This window comes from Hyaena hyaena, unplaced genomic scaffold, assembly GCF_003009895.1.
Source record: "Hyaena hyaena isolate Hyena2069 unplaced genomic scaffold, ASM300989v1 scaffold_105, whole genome shotgun sequence".
NCBI lineage: Eukaryota > Metazoa > Chordata > Mammalia > Carnivora > Hyaenidae > Hyaena > Hyaena hyaena.
In genome coordinates this window covers 2,760,085-2,787,818 of record NW_024080737.1, presented here as the reverse complement: position 1 = coordinate 2,787,818, position 27,734 = coordinate 2,760,085, and the positions used below count along the sequence as shown (strand labels likewise).

General features: G+C 37.2%; 1 protein-coding gene across 1 annotated transcript in view; it reads right to left on the bottom strand.

The window, feature by feature from the left end:
- LOC120234250 (serine/Arginine-related protein 53) overlaps window positions 1-27,734 on the bottom strand; it is a 243,946-nt gene that overhangs the window by 213,474 nt on the left and 2,738 nt on the right. The window contains exons 2-3 of the mRNA XM_039236027.1: window positions 15,951-16,146; window positions 15,076-15,201 (exon numbers count right to left, since the gene is read on the bottom strand). Of these exons, the coding sequence (XP_039091958.1) occupies window positions 15,076-15,201; window positions 15,951-16,144 (320 nt within the window). The 5' untranslated portion in view covers window positions 16,145-16,146. The remainder of the gene's footprint in view (window positions 1-15,075; window positions 15,202-15,950; window positions 16,147-27,734) is intronic.

The window sequence follows — 27,734 nt, the reverse complement described above, 5'->3', positions numbered from 1 at the left end:
AAGTCAGTCCTTAAAGATCAAGAGAGATGGCTGACTTTTAAAAATGTATACAACTCAGCAAAATAGTAATAAGCATGAGAAAAAAGGAAACATGACCCAAAGTAACAAAATAAATTTCCAGAAATCAATCCACAAAAGAGATCTATGAATTATCTGAAAATAAAATGCAAAATAATTATCTTAGAGAAGCTCAATGATATACAAACAAGAGAACAACAATGAATAGATGTTTGACTAAACTAAATCAGAAAAACACATAAACAAAACAAGAATATTACCAAAGAGACAGAGACTATAAAAAAGAACCAAACAGAAACATTGAAATTGATGAATATAACTAAATTGAAAAATCCATTGGAAGGGTTCAACAACAGACATGAGCAAACAAAAACAATCAGTGAACTCAAAATCAAGTACTTTGAAATTACTGAGATAGAGAAGAAAAATAAAAACAATGGAAAATGAGGGAAAAAAACACAAGGAAATTATGAGACCAAAACAAGTTGATCAATATATACATCATGTAAGATGCAGAATGAGGAGAGAAACAGGGACACAAGGCTTGTTTAAAGAAATAATGGTCAGGGGCACCTGGGTGGTTCAGTCGATCAAACACCTGACTTCAGCATCAGTCATGATCTCACAGTTCATGAGTTCAAGGGCTATGTCAGGCTCTGTGCTGACAGCTCGGAATCTGTGCTTCAGAATCTGTGTCTCCCTTCCTCTCTGCCCCTCCCTCACTTATATTCTGTCTCTGTCTCTCTCTCAAAAATAAACAAACATAGGGGCGCCAGGGTGGCTCCGTCGGTTAAGTGTCTGACTTCAGCTCAGATCATGATCTCACAGTTCGTGGGTTCGAGCCTTGTGTCAGGCTCTGTGTTAGCAGCTAGCTCAGAGCCTAGAGCCTGCTTCAGATTCTGTGTCTCCCTCTCTCTCTGACCCTCCCCTGCTCATGTTGTCTCTCTCTCTCTCAGAAATAAATAAACAACATTAAAAATATTTTAAATAATAAAATAAATAAGTAAACATAAAAAACAGAAAAAAAAAAAAAAAGAATGGTCAAAAACTTCCAAAATATAAGGAAGGAAATAGACATAAGAATTCAAGATGCTCAAAAGACTCCAACTAGGAAGAACTCAAACAGGCCCACACCAAGGCTCATTTTAAAAATGTCAAAAGCTGGGGCGCCTGGGTGGCTTAGTCGGTTAAGCGTCCAACTTTCGCTTGGGTCATGATCTCACGGTTCGTGGGTTCGAGCCCCGCGTCAGGCTCTGTGCTGACTGCCAGCTCAGAGCCTGGAGCCTGTTTCAGTCTGTGACTCCCTCTCTCTCTGACCCTCCCCTGCTCAGGCTGTCTCTCTCTCTCTCCTGAAAATAAATAAAACATTTAAAAAAAAAAAAAACTGTCAAAAGCCAAAGGCAAAGACAGAATCTTGGGAAAAAAAAAAAAAAAGGTGATTCATTAATGTACATAAAATTATCAGTGGATTGCTCAGAAGAAATCTTACATGCCAGAGAAGAGTAGGAGGAGTAGGATACATTCAAAAACCTTTCCAAAAAAATTGCCAACCAAGAATACTATAACCAGAAAAACAATCATTCAAAAATAAAGATGAAACAGACTTTCCCAAATAAATAAAAATTGAGGGAGTTCATTACCACTAGACTTGCAAGAGGATAAAACACTAGATGGTAACATAAAAGCATCTGAAAATATAAAGTCAAAAAAAAAGAAAAGAAAATATAAAGCTCACTGATAAAGGTAAATATACAAACAAATACAGAATATTGTAATATTGTAATGATGATAGGTAAACCACCTATAACTCTGGTATAGAATTTAAAAGACAAGAACATTAAAAAAAAGACCTATAAAATAGGTGATAACGTGAAATTATCAGAAAACGAAATGTTTCCTATACATCAGGAAAGAACAAGTGGAATTAAAAGAACAATATCATACAATGCCAATACATTGGCATCCCAAAAAATGAAGTATTTAGGTATAAATCTAACAAAATATGCACAGTATCCTTTGGAGGAAGTTATAAAACTCTAATGAACAAAATAATAAAATAAATAAATATTCCATATTCTTGAAGAGGAATACTCAATATTGTGAAAATGACAGTTCTTCCTAATTTATATCTCTAGATTCAATGCAATCCCAATTATAATCCCAGCACTTTATTTTGGAGATATCAACAAACTGATTCTAAAGTTTATACAGAGAGGCAAAAGACCCAGAATAGCCAACACAATATTGAAGAAGAATAAAATTGGAGGACTGACATTATTTGACTTTATCTTACTATAAAGCTACAGTAATCAAGATAGTATAGTATTTATACTATAGACAAAAGATCAACAGAACAGGGGCGCCTGGGTGGCTTAGTCGGTTAAGCGTCCGACTTTCGCTTTGGTCATGATCTCGCGGTTCGTGGGTTCGAGCCCCGCGTCGGGCTCTGTGCTGACTGCCAGCTCAGAGCCTGGAGCCTGTTTCAGATTCTGTGACTCCCTCTCTCTCTGACCCTCCCCTGCTCACGCTGTCTCTCTCTCTCTCTCCCAGAAATAAATAAAACATTAAAAAAAAAAATTAAAAAAAATAAATAAATGAAAAAATAAATAAATAAAAAAAAGATCAACAGAACAATAATAGACCCACATAAACAGTTGATCTTTGATGAAGGAACAAAAGCAATATAATGGACCAAAGATAATCTTTTCAATAAATGATGCTGGACCAGCTGGGCATCCACATGCAAAAAGAAAAAGGAAAGAAACATGAACCTAGACAATGACCTTAGATCCTTCACAAAAATTTACTCAAAATGCATGTCTCTGGAGGCAAGGGAAACAAAACCAAAAATGAACTACTGGGACCTCATCAAGATAAAAAGCTTCTCCACAGCAAAGGAAACAACCAACAAAACTAACAGGCAACTGTTGGAATGGGAGAAGATATTTGCCAAAGACATATCAGATGAGGGGTTAGTATTCAAAATCTACAAAGAACTTACCAAATTCAACACCCAAAAAACAAATAATCCAGTGAAGAGATGAGCAGGAGACATGAATAGACACTTTTCCAAAGAAGACATCCAGATAGCTAACAGACACATGAAAAGATGCTCAACATCTTTCATCATCAGGGAAATACAAATCAAAACTACAATGAGATACCACCTCACAACAGTGAGAATGGCTAAAATGAACAACTCAGGCAACAACAGATGTTGGAAAGATGCAGAGAAAGAGGAACCCTTTTGCACTGCTGGTTGAAAGCAAACTGGTGCAGCCATTCCCGAAAACAGTATGGAGGTTCCTCAAAAAATAAAAATAAAACTACCCTACCACCCAGCAATCGCACTACTCGGAATTTATTCATAGGATACAAAAACGCTGATTCGAAGGGGCACATGTACCCCAATGTTTATAGTAGCACTATCCACAATAGCCAAACTATGGTAAGAGTCCAAATGTCCATCAACTGATGAATGGATTAAGAAGATGTGCTGTGTGTGTGTGTTTGTGTGTATATATATATATGTATATACACAATGGAATACTACTTGGCAATCAAAAAGAATGAAATCTTACAATTTGCAACAACATAGATGGAACTGGAGGGTATTATGCTAAACAAAATAAGTCAAAGAAAGATATCAAATGATTTCACTCATACATGGAATTTGAGACACTTAACAGGTGATTACAGAGGAAGAGAAGGAAAAATAAGATAAAAACAGAGAGGGAGGCAAACCATAAGAGACTCTTAAATACAAAGAACAAACAAGGTTGATGGGTGTGGGTTAAATGCGTGATGGCCATTAAGGAGGACATTTGTTGAGATGAGCACTGGGTGTTATATGTAAGTGATAAATCACTGGTTGTACTCCTGCAGCCAAGACTATTCTGTATGTTAACTAATTTGAGAACTAAAAAAAAAAAAAATTACTCAAAATGAATCACAGACCTAAGTATAAAACACAAAACTATATAATTCCCATAACATAGAAGAAAACCTAGATGACTTTGGATATGGAAGTGAAACACCAAAGGCATGATCCATAAAAGAAATAATTGATAACCTAAACTTCATTAAAATTAAAAATTTCTGATCTGCAAAAGAGAGTGTCAAGAGAATAACACAACAAGTCCCAGAATGGAAGAAAATATTTACAAAAGACACATCTGATAAAAGGAGTGTCATCTAAAATACACAAAGAACTCTTAAAACTCAACAATAAAAAACACAGCCCTATTAAAATATGGGCCAAAGACCTTAAGAGACAAATCAACAAGAAGATATACAGATGGCAAATAAGCATATGAAAAGATCTTTCACATCATATGTCATTAGGGAAATGCAAATTATAGTAATAATGAACTACCACTGAAAACCTATTAAAATGGCCAAAATCTGGAACACTAGTAAGACTAAATGCTGGTGAGGTTGTGGAGCAATAGGAAGAGCCACTTTAGAAGAAAGTCTGGCAGTTTCTTACAAAGCTTAACATATTCTTACCATATAATCCAGCAATCACACTCCTTGGTATTTACCCAAAAGAGCTGGAAACTTATGTGCACACAAAAACCTGCACACACTTATCTATAGCTGCTTTGTTCATAATTGCCAAAACCTGAAAGAAATCAAGATATGCTTCAGTAGATAAACAGATAAACTGTGGTATATCCAAACAATGGAATATTACATAACACTAAAAAGAAATGAACTATCAGGCCATGAAAAGACATGAAGGAATCTTAGCTTCATATTACTAAGTGAAAGAAGACAATCTGAAAAGTTTACATTGTATGATTCCAACTATATGACATTCTGGAAAAGGTAAAATTATGATGACAGCAAAAAGATCAGTGGTTGCCAGAGGCTGTTTGGGTATAGGGGGAAGGTGAATAGGCAGAAGAATTTTAGAGCAGTGAAATTACTCTGTAATAAACTATAATGATGGATACATGTCATTATGCATTTGTCTACACCCATGAATATACAACAGTGAACCCCTATGAAAATTATGGACTTTGGGTGATTATACTCTGTCAACATAGGTTCATCACTGTAACACGTACCACTCTGTGTGGAGGATGCTGAAAATGGGGCAGGGTATGGATGTGTGGGGACAGAGGACATAATGGGAAATATCTATATCTTCCTTTCAATTGTGCTATGAACCTAAAACTGCTCTAAAAAAAAAAACAAATAAAACCTTTAAAAAATTAATAACTATAAAACTAGGTTAATAGATGCACAAAAGGGGCACCTGGACGGCTCAGTCAGTTAAGCATCCAACTTCAGCTCCAGTCACAGTCTCACGGTTTGTGGGTTCAAGTTCCGCATCAGGCTCTCTGATGTCAGCACAGGGCCTACTGCAGATCGTCTGACCCCCTCTCTCTCTGCCCCTCCTCTGCTTGTTCTCTTTCTCAAAAATAAGTTTAAAAACTTAGAAAAAAAATAGATACACAGTATATTAAGATGTAATTTGTGGGGCGCCTGGGTGGCTCAGTTGGTTAAGTGGCCGACTTCAGCTCAGGTCATGATCTTGTCGTTCGTGAGTTCGAGCCCCACATCAGGCTCTGTGCTGACAGCTCAGAGCCTGGATCCTGTTTCAGATTCTGTGTCTCCCTCTCTCTCTGTCCCTCTCCTGCTCATACTCTGTCTCTGTCTCTCAAAAATAAATAAGTTAAAAAAAAGATGTAATTTGTGACATCGATAACAAAACCAGGATAGGCAGGTGTAAAAGAATTAGAGTTTTTGTATATAAAAATAAGTTATCAGCTTTAAGTAGATTTTTCTAATTTTAACACTTTATGTAAGTGTTAACCACAAAAAAAAATATTGATAGAAAATACACAAAAGAAAGTAGAGAATCAAAGCATGTTAATACAAGATATATAGGCACCTGGGTGGCTCAGTTAGGTAAGCATCCAACTTCAGCTCAGGTCATGCTCTCAGGGTTCATGATTCTATGTCAGATTCTATGTCTCCCTCTCTCTCTGCCCCTCTCTCACTCACTCTCACTCACTCTCACTCTCTTTCTCTCTCTTAAAAATAATAAACATTAAAAAAATTTTAGTTTAAAAATAACAAAACACCGGGGTGTCTGGTTGGCTCAGTCGGTTGAGCATCCGACTTCGGCTCAGGTCATGCTCTCACGGTTCGTGGGTTCAAGCCCTGCGTCGGGCTCTGTGCTGACAGCTCAGAGCCTGGAGCCTGCTTCGGATTCTGTGTCTCCCTCTCTCTCTGACCCTCCCCTGCTCAAGCTGTCTCTCTCTCTCTCTCAGAAATAAATAAAAACATTTTTAAAAAGGTAAAAAAAAATAAAAATAACAAAACACAAAGAAAAGCACTAAGAGAGGAAAGAGAGACAAATTATAGCTACAAGATAGAAAGCTAAGAAAATGGCCAACAATCTTTCTATATCAGTAATTTCTTTAAAAATAAATGGCTTAAGCTCTTCAAGGAAAGATACAGACTACCTGAAATGAGTAAAAAAAACAAGATGCGATTATACGCTGTTTACAAGAAACTCATCTTAGATGTAAAGACAGAAATCAGCTGAAAATGGAAGGATGGAAAAGATATTACCTGCGAATGGTAACATGAAGAAAGTAGGGGTTGATGTATTTCTATCAGACAGACAGAAAAGAGTAAGTCAAAAACTGTCACAAACAGGAAAGGACATTATATACAAATAGGAGTCAATCCACCAAGAAGATACAACAATTGTAAATATATATGCACTTTATATCAGACTAGTCAAATATATATGGCAAACACTGACAAAATAGAAGGAAGAAATAGAGTAACACAATAATAAAAAAATTTCAAGTCTCCACTTTCAATAATGGATAAAATAAGGAGACAGAAGATCTATAAGAAAACAGAGGACCGGAACAACACTATAGACCAACTAGATATAAGAGACTTATAGGAACACCCCACCCAACAGCAGCAGAATATATATTCTTCTCAAATACACATGGAACATTCTCCAGGATAGATCATATGTCAGGCTGCAAAACAGGTCATAACAAATATAGTAAGACTAAAATCCATATAAAATACGTTTTCTGACCAAGATGAACTAAACTACAAATATATAGCAGCAGAAAAACTGGCAAATCCATAAATATGGTAAATTTCAACAATATATGTTTGAAAAACCAAGGGACCAAAGAAGAAATCACAGGGGAAATTAGAAAAATGACAAATGAAAGTGAAAACACAACATACCACAACTTGTGGTTATAAGAAAAGCAGTGGTGAGAGGGTAGTTTATAGGAGAAAATGGCTACATTTAAAAAGAAGAAAGATCTCCAAATAACAACCTAACTTTACATCTCAAGGAATTAGAAAAAGAACAAACTACACTAAAACTTAGCAGAAGGAAGACATTAATAAAGATTAGACCAGAAATAAAGAAATAAAATATTGAAAACAATATTAAAAGTCAACGAAACTAAGAGTCTCTTTCTTGAAAAGACCAACAAAGGGGCGCCTGGGTGGCTTAGTCGGTTAAGCGTCCGACTTTCGCTTAGGTCATGATCTCGCAGTTCGTGGGTTCGAGCCCCGCGTCGGGCTCTGTGCTGACTGCCAGCTCAGAGCCTGGAGCCTGTTTCAGTCTGTGACTCCCTCTCTCTCTGACCCTCCCCTGCTCACGCTGTCTCTCTCTCTCTCCTAGAAATAAATAAAAACATTTAAAAAAAAAAAAAGAAAAGACCAACAAAATTGGCAAGCCCCTAACTAGCTCAACTAAGGAAAAAAAGAAGATTCAAATAACTAAAATCAGACAGGAAAAGGAGAAATTACAACTGATGTCAAAGAAATCAAAAGGATTATGAGACTACTATTAATAATTATACACCAGCAAATCGGATAACAAATAAAAAATGGATAAATTGTTATAAATACACATCTATCAAGACTGAATTATGAAGAAATAGAAAATCTGAACAGATCTCTAGCAAGGAAAAGAGAATGAATCAGTAAACCTCACAAAAAATAAAAGCTCAGGACCAGATGGCTTCACTGGAGAATTCTAGCAAACATTCAAATAAGAATTATTGCCAATCTCTCTGAAACTCTTCCAAAAAATTAAAGAGGAGGGAACACTTCCAAACTCATTTTATGAGCCAGCATTATTACCGTGATACCAAAGCCAGACAAAGATAATACAAGAAAACTACAGACTAATATCTATATTGAATATTGATGGAAAAAAACCAAAGTACTAGTAAATCAAATTCAACAGCATATTAAAACAATTATACAGGAACGCCTGGATGGCTCAGTAGGTTAAGTGTCTGACTTTTGCTCAGGTCACGATCTCATGGGTCATGAGTTCGAGCCCTACGTTGGGCTCTGTGCTGACAGCTCAGAACCTGGAGCCTGCTTCGGATTCTGTGTCTCCCTCTCACTCTGCCCCTCCCCTACTCACACTGTCTGTTTATCTGTCTCTCTCTCTCTCTCTCTCCACCCCCCCAAAAATGAATAAAACATTTTTTTTATTAAAAAAAAAAAGGGGGGGAGGCACCTGGGTGGCTCAGTAGGTTAAGCGTCCGACTTAGGCTCAGGTCATGATCTCACAGTTCGTGGGTTCGAGCCCTGCATTGGGCTCTGTGCTGACAGCTAGCTCAGAGCCTGGAGCCTGCTTCAGATTCTGTGTCTCCCTATCTCTCTGACCCTCCCCTGATCACACTATCTCTTTCTCTCTCTCTCTCTCTCTCTCTCTCTCAGAAATAAATAAAAATGTCAAAAAAAATTTTTAATAAATAAATTACACAGCATAAACAAATGGGTTTTGTCCCTTGAGTAAAAGGATCATTAAATATACAAAAATCAAGTGTAACATACCAATGAACAAAAATGAAGAACAAAAAACACATGATCATCTCAAGTGATGTACAAAATTTTCTAATATAATTCATATTTTCATGAAAAATACCCAACAATTAAAGGCAAGTACCTCAATATATTAAAGTTCATATATAAAAGGGCCAGAGCTAACATCATAGTCAATAGTGAAAAACTGAAAGTTTTTCCTCAAATATCAATAGCAAGGCAAGAATGCCCACACTCCCCACTTCTATTGACCATAGTACTGGAATTCTGAGCCAGAACAATTAGGCAAGAAAAAAAAAAAAAAGTCATCCAAATTGGAAAGGAAAAAGTAAAATTATGACTTTTACATGGCATAATGACATCATCTTAAATTCAGGAAATCCTAAGATTACACACACACACACACACACACACACACACACACACACTGTAAGAATAAATAAGTTCAATAATGCTGCAAGATACAGAATCAACAGTCAAAAATCAGTTGTCTCTTTATACTAACAGTGAGCAAAATAAAAAGAATATTAACAATCTCACTTATATTAGCATTAAAAAGAACAAAACTTAGGAATAAACTTTAACCAAGGATGCAAAAATCTTATACACACACACTCAATAGCAAAACAGTACTAAAAAAAAAAAATTACAGATGACACAACAGAAAAATATCCCACGTTCATGGCATGGGAAGACTTAATACTGTTAAAATATCATTACTACCAAAGCTATCAAAAGATGCAACACAAACACTATCAAAATCCCAAAGTCCTTTTTCACAGAAACAGGAAAAATTCTAAAATTGATTTTGATCCTAAAAGGACCCCAAATACCCAAAACAATCTAGCAAAAGAACAAAGCTGAAGGCCTAACGCTTGTGATTTCAAAACATATTACAAAGCTATAGTAATCAAAGCAATATGGTATTAGTGTACAGACAGACACATAAAATAATGGAAAAGAATGGAGAGTGCAGAAATAAACCCCTGTGTATACAGCCAAATGATGTTCATAATGTTAACAAGACTACACAATGGGAAAATGATGGTCTATTCAATAAATGTTGGGAAAACCATATCCACATACAAAATAATGAAGATAAACACTTATCTTACACCATATATTAAAATTAACTCAAAATAAGAAAAGAGAGAAAAAGGGACAAGAAATCTATTTGCAAAAATAAATAAGAGATGACAACTTCCATAATCTGGGAAAGGGAATGGACCTTAAGATGAAGGAAACACAGAGAGCCCCCAACAAATTTAATACAAGGAGGTCTACACCAAGACACATAAAATGGCACAAAGTGGTGATAAAAGGAGAACTGTAAAAGAAGCAAAAGGGAAAAAAAAAAGTTACATACAAGAAAACCCCCATAAAGCTATAAGCTGATTTTTCAGCAGGAACCTTGCAGGCCAGAAAGGAATGGCGTGATATATTTAAAGTGCTGAAAGAAAAAAGCCTGAAACCAAGAATAATCTACCTGATAAGACTATCATTCAGAATAAAAGGAGACAGAATGAATTTCCCAACAAACAAATGTCCAAGTTCATTACCACTAAGCCAGCCTTACAAGAAACATTAAAGGGAATTCTTTGTTGTTGTTGTTGTTGTTGTTGTTTAATGTTTATTTATTCTTGAGAGAGACAGAGCACAAGCAGGGGAGGGGCAGAGAGAGAAGGAGAGAGGCTCCAGCTTCTGAGCTGTCAGCACAGAGCCTACACAGAGCCTGAACTCTGGAACCAAATCGTGAGATTATGACCTGAGCCAAAGTCAGATGCTTAACAGATTGAGTCACCCAGGTGCCCTGTAAAGGGAATTCTTGAGTGTAAAGAAAAAGCCATCATCAGGATTGGAAAAATGAGGAAAAGAAAAAATTTTACCAGTAAATACAAACATACAATAACAGTAGTAGATTAATCACTTATAAAATCAGTATGGAGATTAGAGCACAAAAGCAATATAATTACATCTGTAAAAATCAGTTAAGAGACTGACAAGATAAAAAAGAGGTACAATATGACATCATATACATAAAACACGGGAATAAAAATGGTTTTAGAATGGGTTCACCATCAACTTAAGCCAGACTCATATACACATATATGAACCTCATTATGACCACAAATCAAACACCTATAGTAGATACACAAAAAATACAGAGAAAGGAGTCCAGGCATAATGCTAAAGAAAGCCATCAAACTACTAAAATAAAAGAACAAGAGGAGAAAGGAACAGAGAGGAACTACAGAAACAACCATAAAACAAGTAACAAAATGTCAATAAGTACGTACATATCAGTAATTACTTTAAATGTAAATGTACTAAATACTCCAATTAAAAGACAAAGGGTAACAGAATAGATAAAAAAAGTAAGACCAATCAACATGCTGCCTACTCAGAACTAAAGACACATGCAGATTGAAGATGAGGGATACAAAAACATTTACCATGCAAATGGAAGCAAAAAGAAAGCTGGAGTAACAGTACTAATTTCAAACAAATTAAACTTTAAAACAAAATGGGGCGCCTGGGTGGCTTAGTGGGTTAAGCGTCCGCCTTCCACTTAGGTCATGATCTCGCGGTTCGTGGGTTCAGGCCCCGCGTCGGGCTCTGTGCTGACTGCCACTCAGAGCCTGGAGCCTGTTTCAGTCTGTGACTCCCTCTCTCTCTGACCCTCCCCTGCTCACGCTGTCTCTCTCTCTCTCCTAGAAATAATAATTAAAGAAAAAAAAAAAGCTTTATCTTTAAAAAACAAAACAAAACAAAATAATGTAGCAACAGACAAGGAAGGACACTACACAATGATAAAGGGAACAATCCAAGGGGACCTAACAATTGTAAATATTTCTGGACACAACATGGAAGTACCTAAATATATAAAGCAACTATTAACATATAAGGGAAGAAACTGACAGTAATATGATAACTGTTGGGGACTTTAATACCTACTTACATCAATGGATAGATCTTCCACACAGAAAATTAACAAGAAACTAGTAGCTATCAATGACACATCAGACCAGATGGGCCTAACATATATTCAGAACACTCCATCCAAAGCTAATAGAATACACATTCTTTTCAAGTACACATGGAACATTCTCCAGAACAGAACCCATTTTAGGTCACAAAACAAGTTTGAATAAATTCAAAAGATATTATGCATCTTTTGTTTTTTTTTTTACAGTGGTATATATCAACAATTCTAAAAGTACTTTCTGTGTACTCGGGAATGAGGAAGTAAGTAACCATACTGTGAATAACAGGAGCAGATTGCTCACTGTCACAAAAGGAAGTGAAATATGTCACAACTTGAATATTTTGAGAACATAAAAATTATATCAAAAAGCTGGGGCACCTGGGTGGCTCAGTTGGTTAAGCGTCTGACTTCGGCTCAGGTCATGATCTCACAGTTTGTGAGTTCGGGCCCTGTATCAGGTTTGCTGCTGTCAGTGCAGAGCTTGCTTCAAATCCTCTGCCCACCCCTCTACTCTCACGTGCTCACTCTCAAAAATAAATATTTAAAAATCATATTGAAAAGCATAATTGCCTACTGTATAACTTATCTGTGGAAACTGCAGCTAACTTCACATATTTACTTCCCTCCTGCCATCTCCCAAATGCTCCATCTCAATTACTTTTTACATATGTAACAAGCTTTCTGAAAGTATTTGACTGACCATGACTGAAATCACTCATTTCTATTAAAAAGCACAGAGATCATTACAACACACCTTTAGATTTAGAATCATTATTTTTTTTCTTTGAAAAACTAATTTCATCTTCTCTGTTTAAAATACAGCCTTGACTAACCAAGCTGTTCAAGGAATGAGTTGTCCAATTTTTTTGTTAAACCAAGATTAAACTCATTTAGTTAAAAAATTTTGAAGAATAAATTCCTAAAGTATATTTTCCAAAATAATATGTGTATAGGATATAGGTAACATATTTTCTCAAAATTTAAGACTTTTCAATAACTCCAGATTAGTTCTTACAGTTAAATGCCAAAGTGTTGATGCAAGAAGCTGAAACGTTGTTCTGAATAAATCTCTGAACTTGTTTATACAAAGTTATACAAAGTATACAAAATAGAGGTATTACGAAGCATTATACCCTGACAGAGTTACAAAACTCAAATTACTAAATGCATATGTGCTAGACAGTTTATGGTTGACTAGACATCACTGCTATTCTTTTTAAGGTTTTCCTTGTATTGCAAAGGAAATTAACATTTCCAGATCCCCCTCTGGAGATAGCTGTAGGTGGATAATTGGGCAGAAAAACAGCTTCCAGGTGAGTGGTGTCTTGAGTCCCCCACTTCGGTGTACCAAATGAGAGAGTACTTAAAATTTCCAGTGACTTCTGAGCAAACAACCAGCTACCATGCTTCAAGCTAAAATAATTAGTGACAGCTTTCCTAATTCCCTGAGTCCTTCCAAAGGTTCCAAAGTTTCCTATGTTAAAACCTTGATGCTTGAAATCAAACTCTAAATGACTGATGCATGTGAAAATATAAACTAAAGAAGAATAAAAAGCATGAATTTTTATTTTTGTTCCCAATGATGGGAAATTTCAACTGAAGTTGTTTTCTGGTAATCAGCCTCTTTTTAGACAAATCAATACATCCAAAAAAAATAAAAAAACAATCCTTCCTTCTCCAAATCAATAAAATAGTAAAGCTTTTTCTTGCTATAAAACACAGCTCTCTACCTAACTTCATTTCCCCAACTAATCATTCACTCAAATCAAGGCATGTTTACTAAGCAAGGTATTTTGCTAGGTAATAAGAGGGTCCCCCTGCAAGAGTTTACAATCTGTGAGAAAGACAAAAACATAATATTCAAAATAGAACTGTTACAAATCAGGAACCACAGGTGATGGTGGGTCAGGAAAGGAGGGATTAAATTTGACTTGACAGTGAAAAGGTTAAAAATCAAAGACGGACTGAGAAATAATTAAAGGTTAGATAGAACTAAACTTTAAAGGATAGGAAGAGTTCTCAAAATACAGACATGCAAGAAGGAGGGAAGAGCATACTCAAAGAAACAAAGCTAGCAACTCAGGGACATGTATGGAAAAACAGGCATGTAACACAGTGGCTTAGCCATAGAGTGTAACAAAGGAGAGGAGGCTGAGGCCACATAACACAAGGCCAGAAAGCTAAACATTTGACCTTTACTGCTATTAACCAACTTCAGATTCATACAGCAACTTATAAAATTTTATGCCTAGAGAACAAAACCAGGCTCTTAATATGCCCCTACAACTAGAGCCTAACAGCAGTATGAAGAACTAAGCAGAGAAAAGAAACTGATCTGCCTAAAATGCTGTTTTTATCCTAACATTCTTCTGCTCAAAAACCTTCAATAATTTCTGAATGCCTATTTTTATCAATTCCATCAATACCATAGTCTCCATCCTATTCAAACAGATTTTCTATCATTGCCCAAATGTACAACGGACTCCAGACAGGCTATTCTCTACAGGCCCTTGAGCACAGCCAGAAAACACAGGTAGAGTATTAGTCTCTGTGTTACTGTATTAGTCTAGCTGTGTATTAATCTGTTCCAACTGCTATAACAAACTAATGTGCAGTCAAACAACAGAAATTTATTTCACACAGTTCTGGAGGCTCTTATAAGTCCAAAATGAAGATGCCAGCTAATTTGGTTCCTGGTAAAGGCTGTCTTCCTGGCTTATAAATAGCCATCTTTTCACTGTATCTTCACATGGCCTTTCCCCTGAGCGCATATTCAAAGAAAGGGTATGCACTTCTTATAAGAACATGTGAAGATACATGGATCCCTACAGGATTAAAACTCTACCCTGTGACCTCACTTAACCTTAATTACCTCCATAAAGACCGTTTCTTCAAATATGCTACATTGAGGGTTAGGGCTTCAATATGCAAATTTACAGGAGACACAAACATTCTATAACATACTGAGGCAAGGTCTTGAAAAATTTTACACCTTCCTCTCTTACATTCTTGAGCAATGTCCTACATCGTGTGAAAAAGCCCTGTCCTGCCTACTAGAGGATGAGAAGCCAGTGAGAATGAGTGTGACCCCAGATGAAAATGGCAGAAGAACTGTCAGCTGAGCTCAGTCAAAATCACAGAATCATGAGAACATAAATGATTGTTGCTTAGGTCACTAAATTTGGAGATAGTCTGTTATAAGACAATAAATATCTAATACGGCATACCTTCTTGTTCTGCTTTTTGACCTAGATCTCTGAACTCTATAGGATTTCCCTCGACCCCTTGAACGACTTCGACTACGTTTTCTTCGAGAGCCATAAGAAGAGCTACTGCTCGATCGATGCCTGCGTCTGAAATAAAGTATAAACAAATGTCATTGTTATAATATAATTTTTACAGGAATTAGAGAGAAATCTTCTAGATTCTAAAGAATCGTCTCATTTTTATTACTTTTCACTCCTTCCCAGAAGCAAATAGAGATAAAATGTTATTCCTCTTTAACAGTCAGATGACTGATGCATAGTTTAGTGATGGCTCTGGCTACTAATTAAGACATTAGGGGTGCTCAGTAATATACAATCCTTGCAAATATTATCAGACAATATTTTATGAGAACTATACCAGTTTATATCTACATGTCTAAAAAGAACAGACAAAGGATAGACACTAGACCCATGGATTGGGCCTGGCAAAAAGGAAAATCTTTGAGAGAGTGAGGAGTTAGGCCGAATGGGTGAAGGGGAAAGGGAGATACAGGCCTCCAGTCATAAAATGAGTAAGGCACAGGAATAAAAAGCAGAGCATAAAGAATATAGTCAAGGATATTATAATAGCAATGTAATAGGACAGATGGTAGCAATACTTGTGGTAAACACAGCATAGTGCAAAGACTTGTCAAATCACTGAACAGTACACCTGAAACTAGGTAACATACTCAAATAAAAAAAAAAAAAAAAACCTTTGGGTTGGGACTTAACCCTCATAAATATATAAGTTCTAAAAGAAAAATGTTTTACCCCAAAAAATTGAAAGTACAAAAACATGAATTCTAAAGACAGTTACTCTCATTTACTACACTAGTAAAAATTATAAAACTTACCTTCTGTCATATGAATGAGAGCGAGGCTGAAGATCTCTGGACCAAGATCTTGACTTTGACCTTGATTTCCTTCCACCTTTCTTTCGGCTGTATGTTCTACTATCTGAAGAACTACTTGAAGATGACCGTCTACGGTGTTTCTTTTTTCTCTTGCTTCTGCTTTCTTCTTCAGTATCTGATGACCGGCGTCCCATTTCTGTAAATTTAAATTCAAAGAAAATTTTTTCTACCATAATGGCACAATGGATGAAACTTAATAATTTTTGTAGAACTTTGTAAAAATTTAAAAAGTCTTATTTAAAGTAAAATTTTAAATGTACCTGACATTTTCACAAGACATAAGAAATAGCTCTAGAGGGGCTCCTGGATGGCTTAGTCAGTTAAGCGTCCAACTTTCACTTAGGTCATGATCTCATGGTTCGTGGGTTCAAGCCCCGCGTCGGGCTCTGTGCTGACTGCCAGCTCAGAGCCTGGAGCCTATTTCTGAGTCTGTGTCTCCCTCTCTCTCTGACCCTCCCCTGCTCACACTGTCTCTCTCTCTCTCTCCTAGAAAGAAATAAAAATATTTAAAAAAAAAAAAAAAGAAATAGCTCTAGTAGAGTCTTCAAAAATTATCATTTTTACAATTTATGAACAATTTAAATTTGTCCATAATTTTTTCAAATGTCTCTCAAAAGAATCAATCCTGAGAACAGAACATATTATAATGAATATGAATTATTATAAATTTTCTTATATTTTAAGTTGCACTTATCATTAATTATACGATATCTGATTTAGGGATCAACCACTAATTCTTCGTTTGCACATTCCCTAAAGATAAAAAATATTTTCCTACCTTTTATAGTTACATTTTTCTAACTAAAAATACTAAATTTTTAAATGTATAAAACATCATTATCAACAAAGTACAAACTGAAACAGTGCAAAGTATTAGCAATGATAAGGTTATCATTATGTCAGTCAACTCTGCACACTGCTAATTCCTATATAAAGTGATGTTATTATCCTTCTAGAAAGCAATTAAGCAATTTTTTAAAAATAGTCATCAAAATGTTGATTTTTTTTAATGTTTTATTTATTTCTAGGAGAGAGAGAGAGACAGCGTGAGCAGGGGAGGGTCAGAGAGAGACAGAGTCACAGACTGAAACAAGCTCCAGGCTCCGAGCTGGCAGTCAGCGCAGAGCCCGACCCGGGGCTCGAACCCACGAACTGTGAGATCATGACCTAAGCGAAAGTCGGACGCTTAACCGAGTAAGCCACCCAGGCGCCCCAAAATGTTGATTTTTTTGTCTAAGCATTCCTACTTTTTATTTTTAAATTTTTTTAATGTTTTATTAATTTCTGAGAGAGAGACAGCATGAGCAGGGAGGGTCAGAGAAAGAGGGAGACACAGCATCCAAAGCAGGCTCCAGGCTCTGAGCTAGCTGTCAGCACACAGCCCGACGCGGGGCTCAAACCCACGAACGGTGAGATCATGACCTGAGCCAAAGTTGGACACTTAACCGACTGAGCCACCCAGGCTCCCCAAAGCAATCCTACTTCTAAGAATGTATCTGCAAAGTTTTTCTTAAAAGGAAGATACATTCATAAAGATATTCATTATAACATTATTAAAACCATATCTACAGAGACTACAATTTAAGAAAATGTGTACATATGAGTAAGAACGAAAGTGAAAATAATTGATAATATTTAAGTGCAGAAACTGCACTTTTTATTTTACACTATTTTCCATATGGCTATACTAATGTTTGTATATTTAGTGTACAAAACAAAAAAACATACAGAAATGGAACTTAAGGTTTTCATACTTAAGAATTAACTTAGTTGATAAGACGTTTATCTTAAAGCTAGCCTTTAGTATCATATGCAATCTCATTTGTTTTTAAATTATTTTATTATTTTTCATTTACACCCAGATTACTTAGTATACAGTGCAACAATGATTTGAGGAGCACAATCTCATTTATTTTACTAAAACAGTTATTAACTATCTTTCAGTGTCACATAAAAGCAAGATCTATCCTATGTAATGGTTAAGATTAACAGTTAACGGATCAGATAAATATTTCATAATTCTCTTTAATATTTATTCAAAATAAGTTAATATCATTACTATAAACAAAGCAATGTGTTAAATTACAGCTTTGTTTTCAGAATGGTAAGGTGAGCCATCCCCTTCCTGACTCTAACGCAATACCACTTGAAAATAAAAAAATCTCAATACCACTTGAAAATCACTGTTAGGACAAAATTCAAAACATCAAGCTATTTACCTAGAGCCAGAATTAGACTTTAAATATAGTTCTGAACCTCCAAGTTGTTCATAGTCCTAACATTTTACAGTTAAAATATTGGGAAGACTTGGTTTTGACACTTTCAGTGTATCACTTGTAAATCAAAGCCAGTTTCCGCACTGAAAAGTGAAACTGCACTGGTTAAAGATCACCATGACCCTTTCCAGCTTCAAAATACTATATTGGGGCGCCTGGGTGGCTTAGTCAGTTAAGCCTCTGACTTCGGCTCAGGTCATGATTTCACAGTATGTGAGTTCCAGCCCCGTGTCTGGCTCTGTGCCGACAGCCCAGAGCCTGGAGCCTACTTCCGGTTCTGTGTCTCCCTCTCTGTCTGCCCCTCCCCTGCTCATGCTTGCTCTTTCTTTTTCTCTCTCTCTCTCAAAAATAGACATTAAAAAATGTTTTTAAATACTATAATTATGAAATTATATAAACAATATAAATGTACACATATACACACCTGAATATCCACATATGTATCCATTGTATATAACATGTAACCACATCTGTGTGTGTATGTGTATTTTCATTAAAGAATGTTACATAATTGAATAACAATCACCTAAGTCTTTCTATTTCCTGGCTTTTTCTTTCCATTCTTGTTTTCATCTTTAGACAGTTATGAATTTTTTTTGCCCAGAAATAACCATTTAAATTAAGATAACTTTTTATGATAATCTTATTATCTCATTTTAAAAAAATACTAAGATGAGAGTGAAAGGATAAAAAAGTACAAATTCACAGGGATAAAGAGACTAGAAGAGAAAACAACAGGAACAGTAGACAAGATATGTCAATAAATTTTTAGCAAATGAAAACCAGATGGAGGATTTAGAGCTAAGAAAGTTGAATATCAAGCAACTGCAGAGAATTCCAACAAGAGAAAGGCCAATTCACATAGCAAAATCAGAAAGGCTCAGGAATTTGAGACATCAGATACCAGAGCAGGCAGAATGGGTCATGAGACTAAAATACAGAGAATTAGTTGAAAATCTGTAAAAGAAGTAATCTCCCAGATCCACCCCCCCCAATCCAAACCAGACAAGTGACTACTCCTCCCCAGTCCCAGCTGGAAAGATGGCTTATTTGGGGAAAATGATGAAACAATAAAGCACCAGGTCCAGGGTAAAAGAGGTAGAAAGATGCTAAACTAAAAGTTGAGGCACGTGGGTGGCTAAGTCGGTTGAGAGTCCAACTTCGGCTCAGTTCGTGATCTCACAGTCTGTGGGTTTGAGCCCCATGTCAGGCTCTGTGCTGACAGCTCAGAGCCTGGAGCCTGTTTTGAATTCTCTGTCTCCCTCTCTCTCTGTCCCTCCCCTACTCACTCTCTGTCTCTGTCTCTCAAAATAAAGATATTAAAAATTTTTAAATTAAAAAAAATAAATAAAAGTTAAAGTAAAATGAAGGTCTATAATCTAATGGTAAATACTGCAGCACTCAATGTACTTGGATCCAAGAATTCTGGCAGAATATTCTTCACAAAAACTGATCAGTAGCCCAAAAAAAAGGTAAATAAATATTAGTAAATATTAGAAGGTCCCCTGAAAAAAAGGCCAGGCCCTTTAACCAATCACACTTTAACCAAGCCCACCAGTTAACAAGTCCAAACCTTAAACACGGTACACTTTTCTATGTAACCTTTTTTTTGGTTAATCTTTTAGCGATCATATAACAAAAGAAAGCCTTCATCACAAGAGACAGAAGCCAATACAGAAAAAAAACAACTTTTATTAAACAGGGAACATGCAGAAAAAAAATCAGTTAATATCCTCAGAAACCTATGAGAAGATGATCCCGCAAACAAGAATAGGAGGAACATCCAAAGAACAGGAAAGCTTGAAATTCAAACAAATGACAATAAGTAATAAAAAATACAATAGCGTTAGGAGCTCAGTTCGTTGAGCATCTGACTTGATTTCTGCTCAGGTCATAATCTCGGGGTCATGGGATGGATCCCAGCATAGAGCTGGAGCCTACTTAAGATTCTCTCTCTTCCCACCTCTGCCCCTCTCCCCTGCTCATGTGCACACATGCTCTCACTCTCTGTCTAAATATAAAGCAACAAAAACAAATCAATAGGGTTAGAAGATAAGGTCAAAGGACTTGCAGAAAGTAGGAAAAGGAAAAAATAGGAGGTGGGTGCCTGGCTGGCTCAGTCCTCAGGGCATTCGACTCAATCTCAGGGTTGTAAGTTTGAGTCCCACACTGGACGTAGAAATTACTTAAAAATATTTTTTTTAAAAAAAGGAAATAAAAGAAGGTCAATCCAGAAAGTCCAATATCCAATGAATATGCATTCCATTAAAAAAAAGGGAGAAAAGAGTTAAAAATATCCAGAGAATAATTCAAAAGAATTTCCAGAATTGAAAGACATTGCTTTAAATCCCCAAGACAATGAAGTAATAAAAGACATACATGAGACATATCTCAGAAAATTCAGATACCTGCCATATATAGAAGATCCTAGAAACTTCTAAAGAGAAAAAAATGGCGGGAATCACAAAGCCCTTCTCAACAGCAACACAGAAAACAAAAAAGACTTGCCTTCACAAATCTAAGTGAAAATAATTGTCAACCTCTCTATATCCAGCCCAATCACTGATGTGATAACAGATCAGAATAAAGACACTTTCAAACATGCAGTCGCAAAATTATACCTTGCACGCACCCTTTCTTAGGAAGCTACTAGATGATGTGCTCCACCAAAAGTAGAGAGTAAACCAACAAAGATGATCCAGATTCAGAAAAATCTAACACTAGAGATAGGTGAAAAGTCCCAGGATGATTACAGGCCTTCGTATAAGAGATGTATCAATGAACAAAGAACAAAAATCCTTGTCCTCGATAATAGCAATTCTCAAAATGGGGTCTTAGAGACCTCTGGGGGTCTCTAAGACCCTTTTAGGGATCCAAGACATCAGAACTGTTTTCATTATAATACTGAAACATGATTTCCCTTCTTCACTGTGTTGACTTTTGTACTGATGATGTAAATAAAAGCAATAGCAGGCAAAACTGCTAGTTTTGGAATCAAGGCAATAACACCAAATTGTACTAGTAGTCATTATAATCTTCACTGTAACACACATTTTTTAAAAAATTTCTAAGGCAGTTTCGCTTAAGAATGTCCTTGATAAAGCAGTAAAAATCACTAATTTTATTAAATTCCAGGGGCGCCTGAGTGGCTCAGTCGGTTGAGCGTCTGACTTCGGCTCAGGTCATGATCTCGCAGTTCGTGGGCTCGGTTCATGGGTTTGAGACCCACGTCAGACTCTGTGCTGAAAGCTCAGAGCCTGAAGTCTGCTTTGGATTCTGTGTCTCCCTCTCTCTGCCCCTTCCCCACTTGCGCACACACACTCTCTCCCAAAAATAAACAAACATTAAAAAAAACTTTAAATTTCAACCCTTGAGCACACATCTTTTTAATATTCTGTGTGATGAAATGGGAAATATGCTTACCTGCTGCTGCATACTAAAGAATAATGGTTACCTTGAGAACAAGCATTTGTAAAAATGAATTTCAAATTGAACTAGCTTTTATCATGAAACGTTATTTTTTAAAAAGTTTATTTTGAGAGAGAGAGCACATTGAGACAGTGTGCAGAGCCAGGAAGGGGCAGAGAGAGAGGGAGAGAAAATCCCAAACAGGCTCTGTGCTGTCAGGGCAGAGCTTGACACAGGACTCAATCTCACCAACTGTGGGTTCATGACCTCAGCCAAAACCAAGAGTTGGATGCTTAACCAACGAAAGCCACCCAGGTGCCCTAAAACACTATTTTTAAAAAACTATGATTATGGGTGCCTGGGTGGCTCAGTCAGTTGGGCATCCAACTTCGTCTCAGATCATGATCTCACGGTTCATGGGTTCGAGCCTCGAGTCATGCTCTGTGCTGGCAGCTAGCTCAGAGCCTGGAGCCTGCTTCGGATTCTGTGTCTCCCTCTCTCTCTGACTCTCCCCTGCTCACACTGGCTCTCTCTCTCTCTCTCTCTCTCTCTCAGAAAAACATAAAAAACATTTTTAAGAAATATTTTTTAAAAAACTATGATTATTCATTAAGATTTGGGTACTTGGCAGACATCTTCCCAGAAATGAATGAAGAGAGTCTTTCACTTCAAGAAAACCTGACATTATTTGTTGCCAACAATAAAATTTTAGATCTCAAGCAAAAATTAGAATTTTGGACGTGTATCTACCACCATGAGACAGACAGCTTCCCAGTCACTAAAGATTTCTCTGATAAGATCAGTGGCAATATTAACAAATTTTTGAAAATTACATAATAATGTAAAAATCTGGAAGATATGCATAACTCAGTGAACCACTACTTTCCCAAAGGCCCACTCATGATGTCACAGAATCATGCATGGGTATAAAAATCAACTCACAGTTTAAGACAAACCATTAGATTTAAATGTAATACATTGTGAAGTCACTGATATGGTTTCAAATATCAGATTGCAACCAACCTTTAAGAAACTGCTACTTGCCAGGGTACCTGGGTGGCTCAGTTGGTTACGAGTCTGGCTCTCGGTTTCGGCTCAGGTCATGACCTCAAGGTTCATGAGTTTGAGCCCCACCCCACATAGCAGGCTCCACACTGACAGTGCGATGCCAGCCTGGGATTCTTTCTCTCAAACTGAATAAATCACTTTTAAAAAAAGGAAAGAAAAGAAGAAAAACTACTATTTGTCATGTTTTGGTATAGTATCAAAGAATTATCTGAAAAGGCTGTTAAAATACTTCTTTTTCCAATACCATATCTTTGTGAATCCAGATTTTCTCCCTATACGTCAATCAAAACAACTCATCACAACAGACTAAATGCAGAAGCAGATGTTAAGAATCCAACTGTCTTCTTTCTATTAAGCCAGACATTAGAGATTTGTGGGAAAAAAGAAACAAAATAGGAGGTAGGCATAAATTTTCCTTTAATTTCAAACAACATAATTCATCCCTAGTAGAAAATAATTACATTTAACCCAGAAAAGTAAATGGAAAATACAAAATCCTTCCTTAGAGGAACTAAGTAAAAGAAAGTGTAAAAACCAAGTCACAAAACTATAAACGTATTTTCAAGTAACATATTTACATTTCAGAAAAATTCCACTTAAGTACAATTAATCTCAAGAGATAGCAAAAGCCACTATATTTCTTTATTATAGTTAACTTCAAACATTTGTTCAGAAAAAGTGAACAATAAAATCAAGTAAGAGAGATCCAAAAATTATTTTCTCTATCAATGACAGGTACTGAAATCATACTCCCCACCCTAGATATTTACCTCTGGATTTTCATATCATTCGCATATAATTGAATATGCTTACTCATTCAAGTAATGGTCATCAATTTATATTACACATTCCTAGTAAGAAAGAACTCTTTATACTTAACTCCATTGTTAAGGTACAGTACATGGAAAACACATTAATATCTCTTTCTGATAAGGGCAATCATGAATTGAGCAGATATTTTTAGGAGTCGCACAGCAAACAATTTTTCAACCTATCTGTACATAGGAACAGAACTCCTACATCTCTTGGTTTTCTGTCCTCATTGTATTTTCTAATACTTCCTGGTTGTAGTCTCTGGGTTGTAAACTTCACCCAAATACTCCCACTACAGAACTGAAACCAGGATAGGTAAGTACTACAGCAGGATGTCAATTTACAAAAATATTGTAAAGTTTAAGTGACTAATTGAAGATGTGAAGCCAAGATGTCTCGTTCAAAAGAGAGCTCAAGGCATACACAAATAGTTCTTTGGTCTAGTTATTAATAAAGGTACAAAAAGCAATGAACCTTTTTCAGAAAACAGGCAGTTAGAACAAAGATTCCTAGAGGATATGAAGATTTCTCCACTACTCATTCATTAGTGTATCAATCTTTTTTGTCTTAGACATATAGAAAAAAGAAAGGAAGAAAGGAAAAGGAACGAAAGAAAGAAAGAAAGAAAGAAAGAAAGAAAGGGAGGGAGGGAGGGAGGGAGGGAGGGAGGGAAGGAGGGAAGAACAGGCATGTCAATGGGAAATCCACCTCAAAGAGGTAAAGTAAAAATACCATTTTATCATAGGGAAAAATCTGCAAACAAGTACAGAATCATGCAAAAACAGTAAAAGAACTGAGGTAAAATTCTAACTTGAGATAGCAAAGCAAAATTCAAGAGATACAAAATTGACAAAACACTCCTCCAATCAGAACAAAAAATTTGCTGACTAGCATCTTTCTTTTTTTTTTTTTTTACATTTATTTATTTTGCAAGAGAGAGTATGAGTGGGGAAGAGGCAAAGAGAGACGGAGAGAGAGAATCCCAAGCAGGCTCTGCACTGTCAGCACAAAGCCCAACTCTGGGCTCAGGCCACCAACAGTGAGATCATGACCTGACTCAAAATCAAGAGCTTAACTGACTGAATCACCCAGGTGCCCCCTAGCATCTCCTTTTCCAAAAAAGCATTATCAGTCATAAATATTTCTCCCCAATGGTCTGAAAATGAAAGCAGAAAATATATCTACACATCTACTGTAACAATCTTATTACACAAGTTTTCCAACTCATACCACAACTCTTTGCTAAGACTGGTGGAGTTGGTAAGGCCAATTAGCTGCCTTTATTTTTTTTCTATTTCCAACATTTTTAGCTCTCTTATTGAAGAACATACAGTAGTAAAGTGTTACCACTTAGCAGGAAACCTCCTCTGCCTGCAAAGAAAATGAGTATAATGTAAAAGAAAGCTAGAGGGGATGCGCAGTTTCCCCATAAGGCTGCATCTGTCATATCTGTTCAAATCCTTAAACTTGAAATTCTGCAAAACCCCTTCACTTAGGTCCAAAAATGACAACTGGAATACTTTTTTGTAACAGCAAATGATATCTGAATTTATTCGAACATCAAGTTCCTAGTCAGCTGAAACTCTAATTAGTGGTAATTCTTTTTTTTTTTTAATGTTTTATTCATTTCTAGGAGAGAGAGAGACAGCGTGAGCAGGGGAGGGTCAGAGAGAGAGGGAGTCACAGACTGAAACAGGCTCCAGGCTCTGAGCTGGCAGGCAGCACAGAGCCCGACGCGGGGCTCGAACCCACGAACCGCGAGATCATGACCCAAGCAAAAGTCGGACGCTTAACCGACTAAGCCACCCAGGCGCCCCTAATTAGTGCTAATTCTAAAAACACAGTAACAACACAAAAATTGAGGCCTGCGATGTAGATTTAAAGATATATAAGCTCTGAGACAGAAATTATATTAAGACTGACCTAAAATCATGAGCCAGCAACATCTATGAATAGTGCATTATAACCGTTCACCAAAGTAAACAGAGTTTAAAGGTAGCCATATGCTCTTAGTCTACGACCACAAGGCCACAAATTCTGAAGTCAAGAAAATAGGGCGAAAAAAGACAAATACATTTATATGTTAAGAAAGTTAAGTCTAGTTCACCTCAGCAAGAATGCGAGCCAGGAAGGGGGATAGATATTGAAAGAGGAGGTGGATCTAAAGTACCGACAGCAGAGTGAGTGGGGCACAGTGCACCAGGTCGCAGCCTCCCTCTCGCTCCACCCTACCTAGAGCTAGTGACGAAGCAGCAACTCCACAGAAACCCAAAGCAGTGATCTAGAACCAGGGACTGGGCACGGAGAAGGAGGTGTGGCAGGGATAAGGAGTGAAGAAGGAATGGGACGAAGAGCTGGGTAACTCTCCCTCACCACCTCCAGACCAGGGGCCTAGCTTGAGGCCTGCGACCGCACACTATTCCCATAGCCACCCGCCACCAGAAGGCCCCAGCTTGGACCTAAAGGGTCACAAAACGCCAGGTGTGGGGCGCATGCGTACTGTGCCGCCCCACACTCCTCGCGGCCGCCACCACCGCCCCTTCCACCCCCACTCCACGCCGCCTTCTCCGCGGACTGCGCCAGGCCCCGCGCCGCCTCAAGCCAGAGCAGGGCCTCGGAACCCCGCACCCGCAGGCACCGCCTCCCGGGCTACAGATGCGGGCATCACCTGGGTCCTGGCCTTCAGCCCCGCGTTTCGCGTTGACCTAGAGCGCCGCAGACCTAGAAACGTTCCTTCAAATCTGGGCGCCGCCGGCGTCCTCCGAACTTGCTTTAGTTTAAGCTCACCGCCTTCCTGGTTCTGGCGCCAGGCAGCGCCAGCTGAGCTCTCGAGTACATCGATAGAGGCTACCAGGAGTTAGAGGAGCGCCGAGGGACTAGATCGTCGCGCCGCCAATTTTTTGTTTGGTGTTGGGTTTGCGCGCTTGCTTATTTGATTTTCTTCTTCCCCAAAAGCAATAAAGGTGGAGACTGAAGAGTATTATTGCCTTAGTAATCGTCGTTATCGTCTTAGATAATCAGTAAACAAATCTGCATCGTAGAAGTTATGTGTAAGACACCACACGTAGCAAAATTGGTTATCTCACGCTGGGGGAGGAGGAAACTAGCCCAACGGTAATAAATCATGGGAGTGTGTCTGTATAGAGTCGTGTGTGATTAAACTGTAATGATTTATTTGCAAAAATGCATTAAAATCGGAGTTTCTTCTACCCTGAAGGTGAAGGCATTTACAGGTTGGGTGCAAATTACTCTCTCACATTAAAGTTAACTGGTTAGTGGAGGAATGGGAGAAGCCTGCCCGAGGCAAGGAGTGGAGGTTTCTTCTGAAAGAAATTAAATGTATAGGGGTTTTACTGTTATTTAAACCAATAGAAATTACAGCGATTCAGCATTTTCTCTAACTCTTACTACATTATTTATCTGTAATCAACGGTAAGAAAGTGAATAAACTCTTGGCCTTGATTTGGGTCGACTGTGAACCAACTCATTCACAACAACTGATAGACATCCAAGCTAGTTTTCCGGCTGACGGTTTGAGAGAGTGGACAGCACTTCCCCAAATATATTTCTCATAAATGACTGTACCTTAACTAACCAATTTTGAGAAGACGTTTTAAAACTTAACTACTACATCACATGCTTATTTTAAATAATTCAGGAGCTGGGTGGACCCTTGGGGTCCTGAATTTTATTGAAACCTGTGTATCTGTCTGCAGGCTGTCAACTGAACTTTATTCAGTGTTTTTTACCAGAACTATATTTTGAAATATCCTGTCTCCAGAAAATATTTTCATATAATGAAATAACATAATTAAACATCATGAACATTTATTAGCATATGATTTTAATACCTTGTTGTTGTTGTTGTTGTTTAACTACACTTCCCTTGGGCCAGTGGACATCTGTGATGAAACTCTGCAGATTTCTCATAGCTCCATCTGGTATCAACACCACTATTCCTAAATATATACAAAGAGTCAATATTCCAGTAAAATCTGTGGGAATATCTATTTGGTGTCTGAGCATTCCCTGATTACCTTTAAAGTGGTCATTTTCCCTCAACCTCAGTAGATGCAATTTTAAAAGTAGCTACTGAGTTTCCTAATCCTTTGCCAGACTTCTAATAGTCGCTATGTTGGAACTGTTTGTGAATACGTTT